A 24,336-nucleotide genomic window follows, 5' to 3' on the forward strand; every position below is an offset into this window, starting at 1 on the left:
TTGGTGATAGACAACAAGGAAGAACCCTTGAGTTGAAGAATTATGTCTATTTAGGTTTAAAATAGCCCATCCATCTTTGGAGGTGTCTTTTGTCATGTCTTGAAGGATATAGTAGAATCGGCTCCACCTGTACAGTGAAATTCTAATAAAGAGACATCTCCACAGTATTTACTGCACAACAAAATATAATTTAATGAATTCACTTGTCACAGTTTGAAACACAAATCTATTTTGATATATAAAATAAAAGGATCCAGTACCCTCCATTTGTCTCAGAATAACACATGCAGTCTCCATACAGCTTTGGACATGTAAAGCTACAGGTCATGTTACAGTAGGACTCACAGAGACATTCAGCCACAAGTACACACAGAAGCGCTTGGAGTAGCCACTGTTGTCTTGGGGCCCAATTAACATTTATTATTTGTGCACACAATGCGTGTATAGGTGGGATTAAACACCTAAAGTATAGTAGTAATTCACATTTATGTAGCAACAAGGTATAACACTTCAACTGGGGGGGGGGGGTCATTCAGCTCTCCAAGCTCCTCAGAAAAAGTGGTTAGGTGAAGGCGGAATACTTTATTATGTGAGTTACTTTTGACATACATTTACACCAAAAATGATTAGTAGTAGACTAGTACATGGTGTGAAAATAGTATGTAGGTGGTGCGTAAAATTATAACTTTTTACAGCCGAGACTCTTACGTTCCACCCTATAAGCAGTGAGGCCTTTTGGAAAATATATCGAAAGAGTGTAATCACTATAAAGGAGTTGTTGTATCATTCATTGGATGAAATATTCACTGGTTCAATTGAGAGTTCCACCAAAATACTACTACTCTTGTAACTCGCATATCCAGTAGAAAGTACAGAGAACTTTTTGTTTTGTGCAAAATCCTACTTGTGACTTCTGGGATTTTTTTTAGGCAAAACACAAATATTGCACGCCGAAGGAGATTATATTTATCTGATACTTTAAACAACAAGCTATTGAGGAAAATGTACAAACATTTAAATGATAAACCCTTCTGGTGCAGTATAAATAAATAAAGGTGAAATATTCTAGGATTTTTAATTCCCTATGCATGCGGACATGTCTCTGGCTGTGAGAGTGGCCAGGCGGGGCAGAGGTGGAGTCACGGCTTCCGGGTCGGGGCTATGGGGAGATGGAGGGTGGGGCTGTGCGATGGGTGGAAAAAAAGTTGGAGCAGCAGGGTGTTGTCAGGGCGACGGGAGGGGCGGCTCATTACACTTGCTGTGCCTCTTGCGCTCTCTGGCGACAGCCCACGGCTGTGATGAGGGCTGCACCCTTGCCGCTCCCATCCTCCGACAACAGGAAGTTGACATTACACTTGGGGGCAAGCTCCTTCACTGTCTGGTGGAAGATCCGGGAAAAGCTGGAGAGACAGGGAGACAGGCACACATAGTCAGACGAGTATAAGGATAATTGTCTCTCATAGTTTGCTATGACCTAACACTGGCTCTCCTTTTTCCCCTCTCCTTCCCTCTCTCTCTATCCCTCCATTACTCACTGTGGGTGCAGTTTGTAGAGTGTTCCGTCCACCCCCACAGTGACGTCCAGGTGGTCCAGCCCTCTGTTCTCGCGAATCTTGTCCACCACGCCGGCCATTCCGGCTCCGCAGATCTGAGCCGCGCGGCGGGAAACAGTGCTGCACACCTCCTTGACGATGATACTGTCGTCACACGTGCTGTCCAGACCCAGCTGCTGTAGGATGGCCCTGACCTGCAGTAAGGCCAGGCGATCGCTGGGGAAAGAAAGGGTTAAAGGTCAATCAAGAGCCATTGGGTCACTGGATACTGAATAGTAACTTCTGCATACAGGTAGGCCAAATATTGGTTACAGTCTCATAAAGGTGTCTGTATCATATTCTTATGTGTTTGTAACAATGTAGATGCCATTGTTGTGAACAATTTGTAATGGTATGAAGTGTTGGTTCTCAACAGCATAGATAATCTCTGTACATCCCAAATTACAACAGGATGGTTATGTACATCCCCAGGCACATATCCTTAGTTAATAGGGTCAAATCTAAGTACAGCGAGAGATTTTTGCTGTTTAATCACAAGTTCCCTACCTCTCTATCTGGGACAGGAACTTGGTCTCAAAGATGCCTCTGGTCTTCAGCGTCTCAGAGATCTTTCCACGGAACAGGAAGCCGCGCTTGGTCAGGTCAATCAGGATGTTCCTCACAATTTCTCCCAGGTACATGCCACTGCACATCTTCTCATACCTGAGACATGGAGTGGAAAACCCCCACATTTGAGGCATATAACTTTGTTATTTACTTAGGCCCATCTCTCCTCAGGGAGCATAGTAGTCCATCGATGAGTCCTAGTCTAACATATCAACAATCAAACCAAGCACCATTTTATTATGGATAACATTAAAGTATTTTAGTGTCAATAAAGGATTCTGGTTCAAATACGATAAAGTACAGATGCATACTCTGGACATTAACAAAACACTTAGGCCAAAAAAACAACAACCCAAAAAACGAATTCCAACCTATCCTGTGCCCAGAGAGCCATTTACTAGTTTGGCTGTTCAATCGTCACCTCTGTTTGCCCTCGTTGAGTGAGTTCTCGTCCACGGCGCGGTCATACTGCGTCCTGATATCATCCAGGCACCCATTGTCCCCGAATGCGCCCCACTCCATGTTGACGCACATGCGTCCCTCGTTCCCCTCCACCGTCTCTATATTCCTCATCTCCTCCATGTAACAAGCGTTACTGCCCGTCCCTGTTAGAATGCACGTGACATCCCAGGACTTAGGCAGCCATTTTGAAATCTCTGCATCTATAAATCTGTACAGTATTATATATCATGCGGATATACTACTTATTACAATGTACATTACAGTAAATTATATACAATTTGGTGTAAATGTTTTAGCCATTAGATTTGTATCCAATTTCATCAACTTATTTAGCATTTGATAGAAAAACAATGTTGTACTGTAAGTGTTGATGAAATTAAGTAGTGGCCTGTATACCTGCAATAAGTCCAACCTCACAGTTGGGCTCTTCATATGCACATGTCATCATTGTTCCAACAGTGTCGTTCACCACAGCTACCACATCCAGGTCAAACTCCTAGACATACACACAAACAACATTATGAGTTGAACAGTACATTTGAGTGAGTTGAACTGTACATTTTCTGCTTCACACAATGCTTTAAATAGTATTGACATTCGTCACCTTAATGTACTGTCACAACCAAAAAACTAACCTCCATAGAAGGTCATGCATCATGTCATAAAGCAGAAAACATCAATACACAAGCTGTAAGTTTATTGAGTACATTTAAAATATTATTTTCAGTGTGAGTGTTGGTGTGTACAAATGGTTGTTTCTCAATGAATGAACTACCCCCCCCCCGGAAATGTTAGTGAATGGCTGGTTCAACTGAAAGATGATATCAGACATGGCAACCTTTCAAATAGCACTCCAAGAACAATGCAACTCACTGACCCTCCACACACTCATTATTATGCAGAAGCTCAGACAGGAGACAGGAGACAGACAGGCACACACACACACACAATTGACAAAGAGATATAATATTCCCATTCCCATTTGTAAAGATCCTGATTTTTTTGGTTGTTGCTATAAATATTAGATCACAAAAATGGTCACAACAAACACTCAAGTTAATTTGCCTTATACTTTGCCTGTAAAGATTTATAGTCATTTTTGCATTCTTGTTTATTACAATTTTCTCATGATGTTAATAATGGCATGCTATTTTAACAATTTCCACACCTCTGCATTGCAGTAGTCTCTAAAATCCAACCATAGGCAACACAGTGACTAGGGTCTGGTTACAATAATGGGCTCTTATGTCATAGATGAACTACGTCACTGCCTACATCGATAAAAAAATAAATAATCTGGTCTCTCCCACAAATCACGAGGTGCCAGAAAGTCGCGATTAAAAACCAAAGCGTGCAGGCAAAACCTTTGCAGTGGTTTTAGTTAAGGTAGTTGATGCAAACTAGCCACTTGCGAGCCAATATTTTGTATTTTACAAGCAGATAAAGTAGTGACGCTGGCAGTGACGTAGAGTCCATAATTGAAACCAGGCTCCAGTCACTGTGTTGCCTAGGGACGGGGTTTCGAGACTAGCATTGCGGCTCTGTTTTACCTGTTTTGGGTTTTTTCAGAATCAATTTGCTCATTGACATTCAACTAATACTTACTCCATCCTCCATCTAAAAGGGTGACATTTATAAAAAGATACTGAGAAACATGTTGGTGTGTGATTTGGGCTGAGAACCCCTCAGAACAACAAGTCCAGAATGACTGAAGCACATTGAGTATAATTGAGTTACTGCAGCAAGGCTGAAAGTTGCCAATGGAGACATAGCATATGCTACTAGCATATTCTACTAATGGTAACGTAGCATGATATGCTATTGTTTTTTTAATATTGTGGTTTGGCATTTTGCATTGTTGAATAAATTGATACATTGTTACTTGGGATGGTATCAGTATTTCCAACCGCATAGAGTGATTTATTGTTAAATAAATGGTGTTATGAATGAGAAACTGTTAACGTGGGCTGTGAATGTTTGATGGTGACTGAGACAGTGTATTGGCAGTTCAGTTATGGTGCATGAGTGTAATGACAGTTTCACACAGTATTACCAATTTAGCGATTTTGTTGCAATATTTAGCGAGTTTTCAGACCCCTCCAGCGACTTTTATTGATAAAAGAGCCTAGCAACAAATTCAGCTACTTTTCAGGCTGCTTTGCGGAGTTTTGCCACCAAGGGTTTCTATGGATTTGATAACAGTTAGCGACTTTTCCCAGGCAAACTTTTCTGCCGCAAACAGTTGGAGAAGCTGTCTGTGCAACATAAGTCACTGCAATGGTGCACAAAAAAAACGTTATGTCGGGGACCGCAGCCGTGCAGGGCAACAGCAAAACGTCATCCAGCAACTTCTAGCGTCAAATAAATGAGCCAATAGTGATTCTCACTGAAAAATAGTTGGCAACACTGGTTCCACACCAGTTCTATATCGTGGAGCTCCGCCCCATAGTGGAGCTCTGCTCCTAGTGGTTTACCCTCTGCCCTAAGGCAGCAACAGCCTGAGACAAAATTATGCACACACCTGCAGCCAATAGGAGCACAGGTGTCCCTATAAGAGGGGATGCCTCCCCTCAATCAGCCTCCCTTTATCTTCAGCGACTGGATGACTAGACTGAAGAGCCAAGAAGAGACGAAGCACGAAGACTCAGGACGAAAACGCCGTTGATATTCCAGTCATCAACGTCGTCTAAATGAGCACACCGGGAGATTTCCCACCCCCAAAAGCTATTTTCAGAGCTCAGTGCAGATGCACTTCTATGGCGGCCGGTGACCACCACGACCTGTGTTTCGTGTGTTTGGGATCCCAGCATGCCAAGGAAGGCGTCTGCAGTCCCCCGAATTGCGCCTCCTGCGCCCTCCTTTCTTTAAAGGAGAGGAAGCAGCGTTGGGTGTTTTTCAGGGAGGACATCCCCCTTGAGGACGTGCTGTCGATACTAGCCTCTGCTTCAGAGGCGTCGTCCGACGGCGCAGACTCGGGGGAGGATAGGGATTTTGAGGAGGAGTCTGGCGTTCCGATGGAACAGTCAGACCCCATCCCTCATATTTTCAAGCCCCCCTTTCCCTTGGAAAGCGAGAGGGCTTGTAGTCCCTATAGCGAAGGGGACACGAGCTCTGAGAGATCAGAAGCTCTGTCTTTCGCTGCAGCCTCTCTGAGAGCGGATTTTCCGGGTCTCATTGAGAGAGCTGCGCAACGTCTGGAGATAAGGCTGCCCCCTCTTCCCTCCGCACCGGAGGTTGATATGATGGAGGGCGGTCCTTATTCCAGGCCGAGGAAGGCGGCAGAGCCAGTGGCTCCTGCCATGCCTTCTTTGGCCAGGTACGTTGAGGGCTCGTGGGAGGCACCTTTAGCGGCGCGTTCGCCAGTGAAAGCGTACCTCCCATTTACGAGAGTGGAAGGAAGGTTCCAGGGCAAGGGAATCCCCAGGTTAGAGAGCGCCATGGCGGCGTATCTTGTACCGGGTTCGAGCCCTTGGCCCTCTTCCAAGAAGGCCACATTGCCATCCCAGAAGGACCGACTCACAGCGTCGCTGTTAGAGAAGTCCTTTGGGTTGGGAGCCCAAGCTGTAGCAGCAGCTAATAACATTGCCCTCTTGGCGGCCGCCCTGTCCCGTTTAACCACGGGCAAGACAGAGCTGGCACCGGAGGAGGTGGAGGAGGCGTCCAGAATTTCTGGCGCCATACTCCACCTAACACAGGCGTCCGCAGTCTGCGCGGGGAGGTCCATGGCCACTTCGGTGGTCGGGGAGCGACACCTCTGGTTGTCATTGACTTCCATGAAAGAGGCAGACAGGACGTCTCTCTTGAACGCCCCCTTCTCTGACGACGGCCTCTTTGGGGTCGCAGTCAAGGAGGCGACGGAGCGTTTTTCCAAACTGGAGGAGGAGAAGAAACAGCTGGCCAAGCACCTGCCGTTGGCAGGACGACTCGGCCCCGCTCCGTCCCAGAGACCATCTACCTCCGCCCCTCAAAGTAGACCGGGGTCTACAGCGAGGCGGCGTAATCGGCGTCATCCGGCGGCAGCGAGCAGCAAGGGAACGGGCCCCGCCCTTCCAGCAGCTACAGTAGCCCCACTACAGCCGGCGAGGGAGGTGACGAGGACGCCGACCTGGCCCTCCAAGGGAGGCAAAAGGAGGCATACGTGACGGGACGCGGGGGAGTGGATGGAGGACGCGTCGATGGTGTCGAACGTGCCCACTGTTCCCCCCCACCCTTCGGTTGAAGGGATGGGTGATGATGTAAATGCCTTTGTTGATGTGTTTAATAAAGAGTTGGCTCCACCTGACTTTGTCAAAAAATAGCCTCTTTTCCATAATACGTCCGAGAGCGTTCAAATCTCACCCTCTCTTCCTTACCACTCTAAGAGCCGTTCAGCCCACCGAGGGTGCGTTGCTGAACAGGCACTTAGAGTAGGTATCCATAAGACCTCAATCAGGTCGTCACATCACACTTCACGTATAAGAAGTGCTTTACATAGCAGGCAGCAGTCTCTGTCAGATTCTGACATGAGGACGCAACCGCTATTTGGGGATGGCGCACTAGCACAGACTAAGGTCTCTGCTAGTACGAGCCAGACCCATGCTGCGTTCACGGAGGGCCCGATTACCGCGGTCACGAAGGTGTCCAGAGTATCGGCGCCCCCAGGCATTGTAACACAGCAGCTATCTGGGGACGGCGCATTATCGCAGACCAAGGTCTCGGTTAATGCGATTCAGACCCAAGCTACGTTCACGGAGGGCCGGATTACTAGGGTTATGGGTATAACCAACGTATCGGCTCCCCTGACAGAACGAGCTAATACTCACCACACTGAGTGTGAATCAACCCACCAGGGGTGCAGAGTTGAACACACACAGAAGGTGAAAGTTAAGAAGGTATCAAGGCGCCGCCTTGTTTTACCTCATAGAGACCTCATACTACAGACTTCTAGGAGTACTGTAGTGAAGGGCTCTGACAGCGAATTGCAGTCACCTAAGATGACGCAATCGCTTGCTTGGGATGGTGCCCTGCCGCAGGCTGTGACCTCGGTCAGCGCAATTCAGACCCGCGATGCGTTCAAGGAGGGCAGGAATACGACGGTTACGAGTTTAACCGACGTCCCTGCTCCTCTCTCTCTCTCAGAACGCATTGATGGTTCCTCTCCCTTTCACGGGAGGCCCACCTTGGGCTGTTCCACCACTTCAATGTTGGGGAACAGTGGCGGTAAGGGCCATAGAGGAATACAGGTCCTTCCTACTGGATGCACCACAGCTTTGTGCTCAGCCGCTTTCTCTGCATTGCTGGCAGTGGCGAAGAAGCTGCACCCTCTCACGCTGGCTAGAACAGACGTTGCAGAAGGGTTATGCTCTCCAATTCCACCGGACCCCACCCCCGTTCAGGGGAGTGGTGGAGACGGTGATGAAAACGCCAGACAAAGTGGCCGCTCTGATGTCAGAGATTACGGAACTTTTGGCGAAGGAGGCGGTGACAGTAGTTCCCCGGGAGCAAAGTAACAAAGAGCTATATTCGCCTTATTTCCTAGTGCCCAAAAAGACGGGGGGAGTGAGGCCGATTTTGGACTTACGCATTCTCAACGAGAGCATAACCAAACGGCCCTTCCGAATGCTAACGACAAAACGTCTGCTGGAATGTGTCCAGAGAGGGGACTTTTGTACGAGCATAGACCTAAAGGACGCATACTTTCATGTGCCGGTTCAGCCGCGTCACAGGAAGTTTCTGCGGTTCGCCTTTCAAGGGGTGGCGTACGAATACACAAGGATGCCATTTGGGTACGCCCTGGCACCTCGCACATTTTCCAAGTGTGTGGAGGCGGCATTGGAACCGTTGCGTCGTCAGGGAATACGGCTACTAGCCTACCTGGACGATCTACTGGTTCTCGCCCCGTCAGCAGAGCTGGCGATCACTCACACAACACAGACAGTGATGCATCTCACAAGTCTGGGGTTTGCTGTGAATTGGAAAAAGAGCGCGCCCTGGCCCACTCATCAGATTGTCTACCTGGGGATACAGCTAGACACTGTGGATGAGGGCTCGAATTTCGGACCTCCGAAGGGTAGCCTTGTTGCTAGCCCTGAGGAAGTGTCGTCCGAATCACACGGTGACGGCGCTGTCGATCATGTCACTTTTGGGTCTCATGTCGTCAGCCCACTCTGTGGTTCCGCTGGGACTCCTGCATATGCGCAGGATGCAGCGATGGTTCACCCAACTAAGACTAGACCCATTGCGTCAACGTCATCGGTTGGTGGTGGTTCCCCTCTCGCTCAGTGCAGATCTGAACTATTGGAGAAACCCGCGCGTTCTCACGCACGGAGTCCCGATAGGCAAGGTGTCCTCTCACATCCCAGTATTCACGGATGCGTCCCTGACGGGATGGGGAGGGACATGTCAGACCCAAGCGATAGGAGGTGTGTGGCCTCAATCAGGTCGTCATATCAACCTCTTGGAGTTGGAAACGGTTCGACTGGTTCTGACCCACTTCGCGTCTACCCTTCGGGGTCGCGATGTGCTGGTCTGGTCAGACAACCGGACCACAGTAGCTCACATAAATCGCCAGGGAGGAGTCAGGTCTCCTGCTCTCCATCGGGCGGCAGAGGAATTGTGGCTGTGGGCTCACGAGCACCTTCGCTCATTGAGAGCAGCACACATTCCGGGCTACTTGAACGTAGGAGCAGACCTCATGTCAAGAGGGGGTCCTCGAGACGACGAGTGGTGTCTGCATCCGGACATTGTTCTTCAGATTTGGGAACAATTCGGGAGAGCCGAGGTGGACCTATTCGCGTCACGCGTGAACGCGCAATGTCCTCTGTGGTTCTCTCTGAGGGAACAGGACGAACCGCCACTGGGAAGGGACGCCTTTGCGCACCAACCGTGGCCGAGAGTTCTCCTGTATGCATTCCCTCCGCTGTCCTGCATTCTCCCACTGCTAGCCAGGGTGAGGTCAGGGGGGCTGTCAGTGATACTGATAGCGCCCGATCGCCCGGGGGCTCCTTGGTTTGCGGAGATGAGTCAGATGTTGATTGCGCCACCTTGGCCAATTCCACATCGACGGGACGCGTTGTCTCAGGCGGGAGGCACGATAGGGAAATTGCCCATAATCGGCCAACCACTGAAGGCCTGGCTGCTGAGAGGGACAGGCTAGAGCGCCGTGGGTTATCTGATGCAGTGATCAGGACCATACAGGGTTCACGTGCCAGTTCCACTTCTAAGATGTATGCCAGTAGATGGAACGTGTTTTCACGATGGTGTGTCACACAAGGTGTAGACCCCATGAGCTGTCAGGTGGAGAGTATTCTCTCTTTTCTACAGCTCATGTTTGATAAACAAAAATCGCCTGCCACTATTAGGGTGTTTGCAGCAGCGATTTCAGCTTGTCATGAGGGGTTTGGCAGAGACAATGTCTTTAGCCACCCTCTAGTGAAACGCTTCCTATTAGGAACGCGGCGACTTAGGCCAACACCTAGAGTCACGCTTCCTCAGTGGGATTTGGCTTTGGTACTCGAAGCGCTATGTAAGTCGCTGTTCGAGCCATTGAATCAAATACCCCTCAAGATGCTGTCTATGAAGACAGCACTGTTGCTCGCTTTGACTACAGCTAAGCGGGTCAGTGATTTGTGTGCTCTTTCGACGAGACCTGACTGCCTGGCCATCAATGGTGACCTGAGCAGAGCAGTGTTACGTCCTAACCCGGCATTTGTGCCGAAGGTTATTAAGAGTTCATATAGGTCACAGACCGTGGAGCTGTGGGTTTTTTCTCCTCCTCCTCATAGAGAGAGGAGTGAGGAAAAGCTCAATCGCCTGTGCCCGGTACGTGCTTTGGCGTGTTACGTCGAGAGCACAGCAGCGATTAGGTCATCGCCTCAGTTGTTTGTGTGTCACGGTGCGGCTGCACTAGGTAGACCACTTTCAAAACAGCGGTTGTCTCACTGGCTTTGTGAAGGCATTGAGACAGCTTATGAGGCAGCGGGGCGGCAATTGCCTCAGGGTATCAGAGCTCACACCACTCGTGGAGTAGCGGCTTCTACTGCCCTTTTCAGAGGAACAGGGGTAGAGGATATCTGTAGAGCAGCATCCTGGTCGACGCCGTCTCCATTTATCCGTTTCTATCTCTTAGATATGTCTTCTAACTCTCTGGCTCGATCTGTACTCAGCGTGGCTGAAGGGAGATCTTGAGCAAGAAAGAGAGGAGAAGCAGGACTGTGGACACAGGTTTCCATCAGGTCCGCTTTGGTTAGGAAGACGTGTTTTTGACAGATATGTTTTCTAACTCTTTGGCTCGGTCTGTACTCAGCATAGCTGAAGGGAGATCTTGAGCTAGGAAGAGAGGAAAAAGCAGGACTATGGACAAGGTTTCCATCAGGTCCGCTTTGGATAAGAAAACATATTTTGTGGCATGACTCCTGACTGACAGGTTCAGTACAGTAGAGGCATGTGTTGATTGACAGAATGTGAGGTCATCTATCTGCTTGTTCAGTTTAGTATGACCCATGTTTTGTTCCTATCCACTAATCTCTGGGATTCCATTGAGTGAGTGAGGCGGTCTACCGCGTTCACAATGTAGAGTGACACTTGGTGTCATTCCATTAGTGGTCGGTAGTGTTTTCACAGGATATTGAGGCACATCTATCTGCTAGTACAGATTAGTATGGCTTCTATTCTGGTGATCTGCCCACTAGTCATTGGCATTGCCATTGGACTAGGTGGGGCGGGTCTTTAACCGATGACGCGGTATATTGTGACGCCCGTATGGGTTTTTAGTTGCAGTACTGCGGGACTTGGTTGCAGCCATTGCTAGGCCTGACCTTTTCGTTTCGATGGGAAGTGTTAGGCTCGGCAGGGAGTACATTTTGGAGCGCTACGCTCCGCCTTAAACCACTAGGAGCAGAGCTCCCCTATGGGGCGGAGCTCCACGATATAGAACGATTAGTTACCGGAGTGTAACTCCAGTTCTATGAGTGGAGCGGAGCCCCATAGGACTTAAGGCCCTGCCGACCCTCTCTAGTCTCGCTGAAGATAAATATCTCGGGAGGCTGATTGAGGGGAGGCATCCCCTCTTATAGGGACACCTGTGCTCCTATTGGCTGCAGGTGTGTGCATAATTTTGTCTCAGGCTGTTGCTGCCTTAGGGCAGAGGGTAAACCACTAGGAGCAGAGCTCCCCTATGGGGCTCCGCTCCACTCATAGAACTGGAGTTACACTCCGGTAACTAATCGTTATTTGATTCTACTCTATGTGGTGGAGTTATATTGTGGGGATGTGTTACATATTATCACAGTAGTGTGACATAACCCTCCCCTCCTCTCACCTCTTTCCTCTTGATGCCCTCCCGGAGAAGCTCCACCACGTCTTCACCCTCACAGTCTGTGCATTTGAAGCCTTTGGTCCAGTTCACGAGGATACCCTGAAAAACAGAAAAGGCACTTTTTGGTTATGCTACGATCAACTGCAACTGGCCGATATGGCCAAAAATCTATATCACGATAAATTGCGTGAATTGATGCGATAACGCTAAATAAAACTATAGGTTTATAACAATGTGCACCACAGTTTTTTTTTATTACCCTTTAAACTTGTTTTTTTAAATGTATTTATTGCTGTAGCAACCAATTGTCCCATTAACAATCACCCAAATTAGCAAACGTATTTAATTTCAAACTTCACATTTCTCTAGTATAGGCTACTTATCGTAATGAACGATATTAGAAAAAGGCATGCGATAAGTGGTCTGTGAAAATAATTTTCGGTTCATCGTCCCAGCTCTGTGATTACTTTAATACATTAACTTGATATTCGGTGCCTCCACAGATGTTATAGTTATAACAGTCACGACTGTCACTCTGAGATCGATCAGTGAAATATACTGTGAGATGCGAATGTTGATCATAATTGTCAGTGAGAGTGATTCAATTTTTGGGGGATCGTGCGGGACAGGAGTTATTTTGGGGTCTCGTCCAGGGTAGGTGTTAGCCAGCAGATAAACTACCCACCGCATCCAGGCTCTTCTGGTGGCAGGGGAAGGAAAAGGTGAAGCCCAGAGGCAGACGGGCGCTCTTCATGCCCATGTAGTCCAGGAAGTCAGAGATGCAGTACACAATGTGGTCAAAGAGCTGGAGGAAACGGTAGAGAAAACCGGCTTTAATCATACGCTGACTGTATTCATTTATTGATGAATTGAATGATGAATTGGCTTTATGATGTGCTGACTGTATTTATTTCAGTGCAGACACAATTTATGGATGTAAAAGTTACTGAAGTACGTATTTGGACATTTGAAAACGGATGAATCATAGTTCATGAACTGAGACCGACTCTAATGGCTTTGGTGTTATAATGACATTTAGTAATTTCAGCCATTGCTGTACCTCCTCTCCGGTGCCCTGCATGACCTCGATGGGAATGGCGTAGATTTTGTTGTGCATCTCCACTGTACGCCTTTTCCCACTACGGATCTTAACCAGCAGCACCCGGAAGTTTGTCCCTCCCAGATCCAGAGCCAGGAAATCCCCATTTTCTGTAACATGAGAGCAGTCTTATTAGCTAATGATAATGATATTTCCATAAGATATTCTCATGCTTCAAATGTTGATTTTCATAGTTCTAACTGTATGAATTGCTTGAGGTATGTGACCTTAATCTGTTTGCTGTTCAGATTAGGCAGGGATACTGGGTGACAATTCAGTAAAAATGAAGGGATTCTAACATGCAAATGCCCAAGGATTATACAAAAAGTAGACCAATTATCAAAGCACTGAAGCTTTTAAACTTTCAGGGGGTCAGTCCCATTTTATTCCCAAACAGTTGAACAAGGAATTCCTCTATGGAAGTGTAATTTAATTCCTGAATCGACTACAATTCAGATGGAACTGATTCCCCCCCAACTCTGAATAGTGGTGAGAAGATATATTAATTCTTCCTTCCCTCCTTCCATCCTTCCTGCTATCCATCCATCCATCTTTCCACAACCCCCTCCTGTTGGTCACCTGTTCCGTCAGGCGTGCTGCGCACGTAGGTGGGCAGCATCTTGACGGTGGCCGAGTCGTGTGTCTTCTTCCCCAGGCCATTCTCGATCTCCGTCCTCATCCTCTTCTTCACCTCCAGCAGCTGGGCTTTGCTCAGACGGAACTCGGCCAGTGTCTGGGCGATCTGGCGCGTCTGGTCGGCCAGACGGTACGCCACCGCCGTCACCATGGCAGCACCCTTGGCACTTCCGCTCTCGGACAGCAGGAAACGGACGTCAGAGTCGGGCACCAAACGCCGCACCGTCTTGTGGAGACGCCGGGCATATCTGCAGAGAGATCAGAGGGGTGGATGGATGGAAGAGATAACAAGCTGTGTTTGGATTTCTGTATCGAAGTCTAGTACTTCTCAGAGAAATTTAAATCTTGATAAGTTATTGCATCATCACTTGTGGTAGAGACCAGCATATTCTTTGACACCTGTGGCTATTTTGAAATTCCCTCTTGTTTTCTTATTGTGTTCTTGCACAGAGGAGGTCCTATCTACCTCCAGTAGGATTGATCACTCACTGAGGGTGCATCTTGTACATCGACCCATCAATTCCCACAGTGGTGCGCAGGCGGGCGACTCCCTTGTTGTCCTTCAGGCGTGTAAGGATACCTCCCAGTGTAGCTGCGATGAGGTTCGCAGAGCGGAAGGATACGATGGTGCACACGTGTTGCACGGCAACACAGTCCTCTTGAGAAGGCTCCACCCCAAGCCTCGTTAGGATCTCCTTGCATTTGGTCAGGCCTTCCTTGCTCCTGTCATGGGGAGAGAGAGGTCAATGGCTTGCATTTAGGTAGTGCTTGAGCTCTACAGCTCACTTAGCCTCAAATAACTTTTCATTGTATGTAATGAAGGTCATATAGTCCACAGAAACAATGGAGTTGTGTATAGTTTCCTTGGAAGAAACTGTCCATCGTTGACCTCTTACTTCTCAATGGCTGAAACATGCTTAGTTTCGATCTTCCCTTTCGTCAGAAGCTCGGGGGTTATCCGACCCTCGAACAGCAGGCCCTCCTTGGCCATCTTGACCAGGATGAGGCGGACCAGCTCTCCCATGAACATCCCGCTGGCCATCTTCTCAAACCTTCCCAGACAAAGACACAACAGAGACAATGTCAGTTGATTTTTAGGGCTTGTAAACAAATACACAGCTTTACGTTCTCTGAGGATTTATTGTTATGTGACATGACTCTTCCCGGAGATTTTGTAAATACCCACTTGGGTTGAACAATGTCTACAATATTTTCTGCTTTATCTTGACGCTGAGGGTGGCAAGCCCCTGGCCTGGAGCCCTACATATTTATCACTTGTGGTGATTTGTTGAAGCTTTTGAGGCTCCAAAAAGTGCCTGATTCAATGGAAGTTTAACTGACAAATTGCACTGGGATTAGCTTTAGGTTATAACGCAGTTATAGCAACAACCATAAACACATATTCCACTTAGCAGTCCTGAGTACCATGCATGCCCTGCAGTCTTGACTTACAGCTGTTTCCCAGGGTTGAGGGAGCCTCTGTCGATCTCCCGGTCAAACTCTGTACGGAGGTCCTCCAGGGACCCGTCGTCCCCGAACGCCCCCCACTCTGTGTTGATGCACATCCTGCCCTCGTCTCCCTCCACCAGGTCAATGTGCCGCAGCTCCTCCATGTAGCAGGCATTAGTACCAGTACCTGAAAGTACACCCAGCCTAGTAAATAACCTGGCTGGAGCACTACGGCAAGCCACAGGATAATACTGTGCAGCAAAATGGACATTTGCTTAATTTTCACTAGAGCTATGCCTCTCTGTGTAGAATTTAGAATGAACATGAATCTAGAATGCCATGGCCATTCTTTGCCATTGGCATGCTGCACAGTTCTTTTACCACCTTTTATCAATAACCCTTTTGAGCGTATGCGAACATACATGTATTGAATGGTGTGTATCCTCACCTATGATGATGCCAACTTCACATCGTTGATCGTCGAACCCACAGGTCATCATCGTTCCGGTTGTGTCATTGACCACTGCCATGATGTCAGCTTCATAGTCCTGACAAATACAATATGTTTTCTAATTCTCTTCTAGTGGCATACGTGGTAGTTAATTTATGGTTAAGAAATAAGAAAGCTCACCCCTCGTTTCTTGATGGCCTTGTTCAGAAGCTTCACGACATCCATGCCTTCTACACCACTCACTTTGAACTTCTTTGTCCAAGTCACTAAGACGGCCTGTAACAGACAGCACTTTCTTTAATAAGTCTATTCTATGACCACCTAGTGTTAGCTAGTGTTAGCTAGTGTTAGCTAGTGTTAGCTAGTGTTAGCTAGTGTTGGCTAGTGTTGGCTAGTGTTAGCTAGTGTTGGCTAGTGTTGGCTAGTGTTGGCTAGTGTTGGCTTTGTGGACATTCTATTTTAAAATTAGGATTTTGTCCCCCCAGGCAGGTACCACCCCCACAGTTACACCATAACTGTGCAAACTCAAACTCTAAAAGTTGGCTTGTACTAAAATATAAATAATTTTATAATGTAATTTATTATGGTTTCTCAACATCTCGAATAAAACATTATAAAAGCATACTTGTTGGAACCTCTTACCTCGTCTAGTTTGGTTTGGGCACATGGGAAGGAGAATGTGAATCCTACAGGGAGTTTTTTATCCTTGATCTTTTGCTTCTCCATGAAGTCACCGAGGCATTCTGCGACATGGTCAAAGAGCTACAGACATAAAAATAACTTGAATAGTGGAGTGGGACAGAAGCACATAGTTATACAATTACACATAATAACAGTAGCAGCAACCCAACCCTATTGGCTTATCAAACCCCTAATTAACAATTAAACTGGTTTGAATTGGTGAATCATGATGGTGGCCAGCAGTTCTTCAAGTCAGTCCTCTATTACGACCACTCTGTAGGCCTATAGGTTATAGCATGGAATGTTTTTTGTATCAACCAATCACAATTGATCTCTCTCGTGACAGAATTGTTGTGGGTATCACGTTACTGTTGCCAACTGCCCTCTCTCGGAGGTTTCAACAGTCAACAGAGGTCAACAGTGTCATGATGGGTTTCTTGATGTCACTCCCACTTCATAGGACAAACAGATCAATACAATATTGAGTGACTGCTTTTATACAGAATGATCCTTATTGTTTGACCCGGAGAACCTCTGATGTGAGTGAATGAGACTATAGGCGACTGTCTGGGAGTGTTTGGGGTGTTTTGAGGGTGTTTTGTTGTGTTTGAGTGTGTTTTGTTGTGTTTTTGAGGGTGTTTTGGTTTGTTTTTTGGTGGTGTTTTGTGGTGTTGTTGACCTGCGTCCCACTCCCATGGATAATGTCCTCAGGGGTCTCGTAGACCAGGCTCTCCATCTGAACCGGCTGCTTCTTGTCTTGTGTCACCTTCACGCGCAGGATACGGAAGTTGGAGCCACCCAGATCCAGAGCTAAGAAATCTCCCTTTTCTGTTAGATTAAAAATAAAATTAAAATACATCAACAACATTACCTATTTTCTAGTGTCTTTCAAGCAGCATGTTACTATCTACAAAATTCATTTTAGGTGAACTGAATTGATTGCCTGCCAGGTGCTATATGTCAGGATTATATGTCATTTTAGGAAGGGAGCCAAAATCGTACTCTGTCCTCAAAAGGTCAAGAAAGGCCTGTTTATATCGATCGTATAGATCAGGCACCAAGCTGTTTGTGTACTCCAGACACAGAGCTGATCAAATTACACTACATCTGTCTGGCGCTGAACACAGAGCATTATCACAGTCTGTTCCCATGACCTGTCTGGAATGAGATGTCACTGAGCTGTATTGGATGGAGGTGTGTCTGATAGCCTACAGACTAGAGGAGGACTCCATTGGTAGCTTCCATTAAAGCAAAGTAGAATTCTATCCTCAGGCTAACTAGATAGTGTTCTGTTATAACACTGTTATAGAGTGCTGCTGTTCCATCTAGATTTTACTTTACAGTATAGGGCCAAGAGAGTTCTCCACTGTTGATATTCCTTGTGCCTTACTCTGTAAAGAATACCATCACAGGAAATATATTGCATGTGTTGCTATCTTGTTGATCATGGCGTTGATGGCTTGTGATTGGCCTATGTAACTAAGTCAATTGTTTATAATACTTTTACACACATCTCACATACTTGATACATATCAGTTGTCAGCTGTCACCATAGCCTCAACTTTGAACTTTGACTGAATCCCCCTTCCTGGACCCCCTCATGTCCAGTAGCTGAAAACGATGGCTATTTATAACATGCGAGATGACAGGGAACTGCCCACGGCAGGCTGGCTTTATGATACGACCCCTCTGCAAGGCTAGCCTTGTTGGGCCTTGGCATTTACTGTCCGCAGGCCGCTCTGTTTACAAACAAAGATAGGCCACCCTGAACTATGCATAGGTCGGATGTTTGGAGTAAACCTCTTGACAATGGCCTCTACTATCAGCAGTGGCCTCTACTATCAGCAAGTTCAAAATAGCTTTCTGACATTTTACTATCAGGCTCCATTTTACATTTAGCATTTCCCCTCCCGTTCTCCAAAGTAATAACTTTATGCTGGGAAGATTGCCTGTTGACATTCAACATTACATTTGTTAATGTAACCCAATACTGTAGTTATTTATTTACAAGGGCTGGGCATTTTAACTGATGTTGAAAGGCAATCAGCAGTAAACAAACAAAGAAACAAACAGTGAACTCATCTCCTCTGTTTTCATGTCTTAAACTATAAATCTTACCTGTAACTTTAAACTACAACATATACATTTATATACTATAAACTGAAAAAATAACTCCACTGTCCCCAATAAAACCAAGTAACCAAATGGTGGACCCCTGCATTATTTCGCATGAGCTCTATATCTAGCAGTTGAATGATCAGCGATGCAGCTGGGTGTGATATGTTAAATATTATCATGCATTGCTATAGCACAGCTAATCATACTAACAGCCCATAGACACTCTAGTGGCCACAGAGAGCACTGTTCTGCTCCTGGGCTCACAACAATGGCGCTGGGTGGCCATATGACCTGCCAAGTTCAAATACACAGTACACACAGTACACACAAAAAGCCTAATGTCACAGAATGGCCCTGGCCATTTAAAACACCTCAGCACATTTTTGCAGGACAGATAAAGCTGGGAGTGTAGTGTCCTTTAAAGTGCTTACAGTATAAACACTATATTCTATGTAGAGTTAAAGGTCCAACAATGGTAGTTTGGTGCTTTGACTGTGCAAGCTGCAGGTCCAAATGGGATGCATGCCATTATCCTATGAATATGAATGTATATGTTTTTTTGTTATTCAGAGGCAACTAACATCATCAGTGTGGGTTATTTCCAATGTATATATTGCTGTACTGTATTCAAGAGATTGAACAGGATATTAAGCACTTTCAAATTTGTAAAAAATATTGTACACATTTGAATTCGTAATATATCATCCGAATTACAGGAAAATTATTATAATAATACTTTTTTGCAGGACGTAACATATCATACGAAATGAATGATGTTACACACAATTGTGCACAATTTTCGGGGACCCGTTTTGGCTCGTGTGCACTACTTTCAAAACTACTAGCTGAAATTATACAAAACCTTGATAACGCATCTTTAATATATAACATGCCAGTTAGCAGATGCTTTTATCCAAAGGGACTTACAGTACAGTGAGTGCATACATTTCTATTATATGTATGTGATAGGGCTGACCCAATTTAGTTGACTGGTCGATTGTTTGGTTGATAGGCTGTTGGTCGACCAAGATTTCTTTAGTCGAGTAGTGGCAAATATATACAAATAATTTATGGCACACAAGACACGTGTCTGATTGACTAATCCATTGCGGAGGCCGCGGGGATGGTACACTAGTATCACCAGTAGTACATTTACCGTTAATTCCCATCTTTTATAATCTACAATATTTGTTTGGTTAAAGTTATTTCAGTTAATACATTCAATATATTATTATTACAGTCTTACCGTTGTCATTGTAGGAGTGGGCACGTGGTTTGCAGAGCACACAACCTAGGCTACACTTGTGAGAAAAAAGTATTGGTTTATTTCATTCCATTTACGAGTTGTCAATTTATTCATTGACTTTTGTTTGGCGCGCTCCTGTCAATCTTAAGTAAGGACACACACCTGATTATGCATAGAAGTAGGCCTAGGCTACCTGTCCTGTGCGCAAATGTAGGCCTATAAATGTGCCCATTTGGGGATCTGATACTATTTCTGATTGTCTTAACTCACCATCACTGTGGAGCTTCTCAAAGTAATTTATCAGGATATGTTCTACCTGCAAGCTGTAATGTTTTTATTTGTTGGCTTTATGTAGGCTATTTTTACATATGCAATAGAAGTTACTTTTAGATTTGTATCATTTTCATTTAGATAGAATTTTGATTAAAAACACATTACATTGATTTTGAGATATGAAGACTTTATTATAAATGAAATGAAACTGTTCCACGAAAATGTGCATATGAAAATCATAACTGTCATTCAGATCAGTAGAAATAGTACGATAACTAGGTACTCCAAATGGATAACTGGCATGCAGATCAGTAGACATGGTACTATAACTTGGCACTCCAAATAGAAAAGGTTGCCGACCGCTGGTGTAGCCTATTGGCAGAATCTGCGAAGGCCAGCAGCAGCAGGCAGTGGGAGGAGTAGAGTCGGGTAGGGAACAGGTTTTTTTCTTCTGGTTAGTCTATATTGATCTCTGGATCCCTCTTTAGTAATTTGTGTGTCTTAATTTTTAATCGCAGTGCTTAAAGCATCAGACAAGCTCAGTAGCCTACATATAGTTAACTTTATTCAAACATAGGGTGTGTCTATATATGGAAAAATACACGTTTTAAAATTTTGACCAATCGATTGGTCGAAAGAACAGATGACTCTCGGTCAACCAATATTTTTTGTTGTTGGGGACAGCCCTAGTATGTGATCCCTGAGGTAATTGAACCCACCACCTTTACCAACTGAGCCACACAGGACCACTATTGTATTGAAGTGCAGTTTACTCTGTATTGACATTACTGTTTACCTGATCCATCAGGGATGGACCTGACAAAGGTGGGCAGCATCTTGACAGTTGCGGTGGTGTTGGTGTCACGGCCCAGCCCGTTCTCCAGCTCCCGCCGGAACCGGCACTTGATGTCATGCAGCGTCTCGTCAGAGAAACGCATTGAGTAAAGGTACTTGTCGATCTATAAACCACCACAGGAAAGAATAGATACAATATGTTATGATGATATGTCTTTGTGATACAGTATATACAAGGATTAAGGTCATGAGTTTTTACTGACCTTAACTATTATGTATTGTAATGATACTGTATATTACTCAACCGATGATGGAGTGCAGGTACTTAGCAATATGAAGACAGACAGACATTACAAGTTGTCATATTATTCCAGAGTGCAATGGAACACAGTCCAGAGGGAACAATTGGATATGATCCACAAATTATTATATCATCTCTTACAGTAGCATTAGTATTCATCAGTCGCTATTGGGCTCCAAAAAGAAGAGGTGAGCTGAACAATATTACTGCTGTAAAGCCGATAGCTGGAGAATGATTGTCCTGATATAAATAGCATTGTGCAGCCTTCACATAGAGATGAGTATGTGTGTGACGCTAGTAATGAAGTAGTAGTAAGCTACAAACATTATGTAACGCACGCTATCAGAGACCATCTGTTTTCATCACAATGATAAGTATTAGTACAATTTTGGAGCATCAACGTTTCTTATCATTAAGATAATTTAATATTCTCATAATTAATTGTAATATAAGTATAGTATAGTGGTAATATAATATACTGTCATAATAATTGACTTCATAATAATATTTTGCTGAATCAGCCCTCATACTGGTCTTAATTAGGAATGTAATGGTTAACTACTAGCTACAGTACTAGGGGCACGTGCACATGCTGCACTACACGTCACGTATGACATCACAAATCCTATCCTACACTCCGTCAGTCACGAGCCACTCTGTCTTTACTGAGTCTATCTAGGGGATGTCACAAAGGTCAAGTCAAAACCAATGGATTTGGTATTAATGTATAATGTGTGTCCTGAGACAACTAGATGCTCTGATGCTTCTGACATCTACATGTCGTGCCTTGTTTCTGTTCCGATCTGAGGTCAACATCTGTCTATCGCCAAAGGGCGTGTTCCCTCCTCTCCACGGGGATCATGAGGGAATTGATTTGATTACAGGCCTAGTGTCAGGGGAGGAGGATGGCGAGAGCAAGGTGGGGTTTGGCACTTTAACCGTTTCCATGACGATGGAGAGGGAGAGACCTAGAGAGGAGTCAGAGAGAGAGAGAAGAAGAGGGGGAGGGAGAGAGGAAGTGCTCACGGCTTCCTTCCCAGCAGCCCCTAGCTCACAGACACCTGTCTGCTTCAGACGCCCCGGCAACAGACGCCCCGGAAACACTCCTTAGCGATGAGAGGGGGGCTAGCATGCACTGCATCACGACCACCACCAGCTAGCCCATCCAGCTGGCACATCCTAATCTCAAGGACACACAGTGTGTTTATTAAAAACTGCACACTCCTGTTCCAATGCTTACTCTAGACAAGACTAACCACTCATTAAAAATTAAATCAGATGTCCATCATGGCTTCCCTCCCAAAGCTCCATCCTCGCCCAGCGTCATCAAACACCCCAGAGGCATATTGATATCAACCGGTGTCCATGGCTGTCAGCAGCGTCTACTCTTACAAAACTGACCCATTCTAGAGGGAAGAGTACAGTAAAAGTGTTGTAGTCACTCACCTTCTTAACCTGGTCATCCTTCAGCTCAGTGAAGTAATATGCAAGAAGCTGTGCCGCTATCATCCTGCCTGCACGTATGCGAGGGCCGTCAGCGACGGACGGACGGAGGGAGGTGAGAAAAAAGGGAGGAGAGAACGACCGATATCTCTTGTCCTTCACTGATCCCTTCTTTATCCTAATGAGGAGGAAAAGCAGGCCTGAGCTGCCCTAGTCCCCCTTGAAGACAGTTGTGAGGTAAAAGTGCTAGTAAAACAGTGAAGAAGAAGAAGAAGCTGTGCCTGGGTTGCACACACACAGGCACACACACAGTGTCTGTGTCTCAGTGCTAGCTCTCTTAGCTGCTCCCTGCTAGCTGCCTGGCTGTCGGTGGATGCAGTGCTGCACTGGAATGGTGGTCAGCTATGCCCTGCCCCCACCTTACACTCTGATTGGCTGAGTCACAGCTGCTGGAGGAGGGTATGGCAAGGGGAGGGGGGGCTGAGGGCTTCTCCTTCAGCTCATTATAGGAGGAGAGAAGAGCGGGGGATAGGAAGAGAGAGAGAGGTGGGAGGGAGAGGGGGATTGCGAGAGAGAGGGATAAGGGAGGAAGTGGAGGCTTGGTTGATACAGTATCCCACCCCTCTCCTCACAGCAGCAGAGAGAGAGAGATCAAAAGAGAGGGACTGAGAAAAAGAGAGGGAGAGACGCCTCGCCGGCATGTCTGTCACGTTGTCATGGCACCCAGGGGAGGACGTGCAAGTGAGAGGGCAATCACATGATGATGTCATTCCTCTCCTCTGCATCACCATCCTCATGCTGGGGCATCAGCTGGATGAGTGGAGGTGACTGAAGGGCATCCTGACAGATAGCAACACAAACCAGAACCCAAAGCCTGACAGACAGACAGGCAGGCAGGCAGGCAGGCAGGCAGGCAGACAGACAGACAGACAGACAGACAGACAGACAGACAGACAGACAGACAGACAGACAGACAGACAGACAGACAGACAGACAGACAGACAGACAGACAGACAGACAGCATCTCAAACCAGCAGCTAAAGCTCTAGGGAAATATATAGAAATATACTTTAGGTTAAGGTCTCTGAGTTGAGTGTTTGGGTTTGTGACTCCTATTCTACTTCTATTGCCCCATCAAAGTTTGATGTGATGTGGTCTGTGACCCTGTGACCTCTCTCCAAAGTGGAACCAGTGGACATCGCAAGTTCTTTTTCATAATTGTATTGATGAGGTCAAACCTCTCGAAATGTAGGATGGGTTTGGATATTTGGTGGGGGGCCTTTATAAAACAGACAATGTATCAAGTCAGAGATGATTCACTGAAGAGTCTGGATGGAGAAATGTGTCTAATGACTTGAGTACTTGATGTACGTGGTCTTGAGCCTGAGGTAGAGAAGAAGTTTGAAAGTGTCTCACCACTCTCACCAACTATAGTCTTGAATAGAAGTGGGCAGAAATCTGAGGAAAAGTTCTGTATGTCACTGTTTTTGAAAATTATGAATGCCATCCTATCATTTTTTAAATTAGTTTTTCATTGAGAAAAAATGATGTGTCAAACAACTAATCGATACCGATTTACCAAAACAGCTAATCTGTAATGTGTACCATTTAATCCAGAATGATATTTCTTTCTGTTTTGAAATGTCACTAAAATGTACATTTCTCAAAATATTACAGCTGCTTATGACAGTCTTCAAGTTTGAACCACAAGAAAATGTCCCGTCAATGGTATAAAACACGAGGACTGAAACACCATATCAATTTCTGATGGTCTGATGCAACAAAACTCAACATGACTATAGTTGGTCTTGAAGGGGTTAAATATCCCCCTTCCCCCTTCTCCTCTGCAGCCCCCAGTACATCACCCTCACGCTCTACGTAAACTGAACCGGCTCTGCTGACTCAATGACGCGTGACGCTTCTGACGT

At 45.9% G+C, this 24,336-nt stretch overlaps 1 protein-coding gene across 1 annotated transcript; it reads right to left on the bottom strand.

Annotated features, from left to right (window-relative positions):
* Nucleotides 1–170: 170 nt before the first annotated feature.
* LOC311131440 (hexokinase-1-like) lies at nt 171–22,510 on the bottom strand. Its single transcript, XM_084164431.1, has 18 exons — nt 22,412–22,510; nt 20,666–20,828; nt 16,912–17,060; nt 16,194–16,313; nt 15,732–15,827; nt 15,549–15,648; nt 15,104–15,287; nt 14,548–14,703; nt 14,141–14,374; nt 13,595–13,899; nt 12,977–13,125; nt 12,602–12,721; nt 11,920–12,015; nt 3,018–3,117; nt 2,581–2,764; nt 2,100–2,255; nt 1,536–1,769; nt 171–1,400 (listed from the first exon to the last, which is right to left on the bottom strand). The coding sequence occupies exons 1-18, from the start codon at nt 22,472–22,474 to the stop codon at nt 1,250–1,252; spliced, it is 2,760 nt and encodes a 919-aa protein (XP_084020557.1). The 5' UTR covers nt 22,475–22,510; the 3' UTR covers nt 171–1,249.
* Nucleotides 22,511–24,336: the final 1,826 nt, after the last annotated feature.

Source organism: Coregonus lavaretus, assembly GCF_964263955.1.
Source record: "Coregonus lavaretus genome assembly, chromosome: 6".
NCBI classification, from domain to species: domain Eukaryota; kingdom Metazoa; phylum Chordata; class Actinopteri; order Salmoniformes; family Salmonidae; genus Coregonus; species Coregonus lavaretus.

Coding starts and splice junctions, on each gene's coding strand:
- LOC311131440 (XM_084164431.1), bottom strand. CDS start 22,474: ATGATAGCGGCACAGCTTCTTGCATATTACTTCACTGAGCTGAAGGAT. Junction 16,314..16,911: donor TCCATGGGAGTGGGACGCAG/GTCAACAACACC, acceptor TTATGTCTGTAG/CTCTTTGACCATGTCGCAGA. Junction 12,016..12,601: donor ACCAGAAGAGCCTGGATGCG/GTGGGTAGTTTA, acceptor TCTGTTTTTCAG/GGTATCCTCGTGAACTGGAC.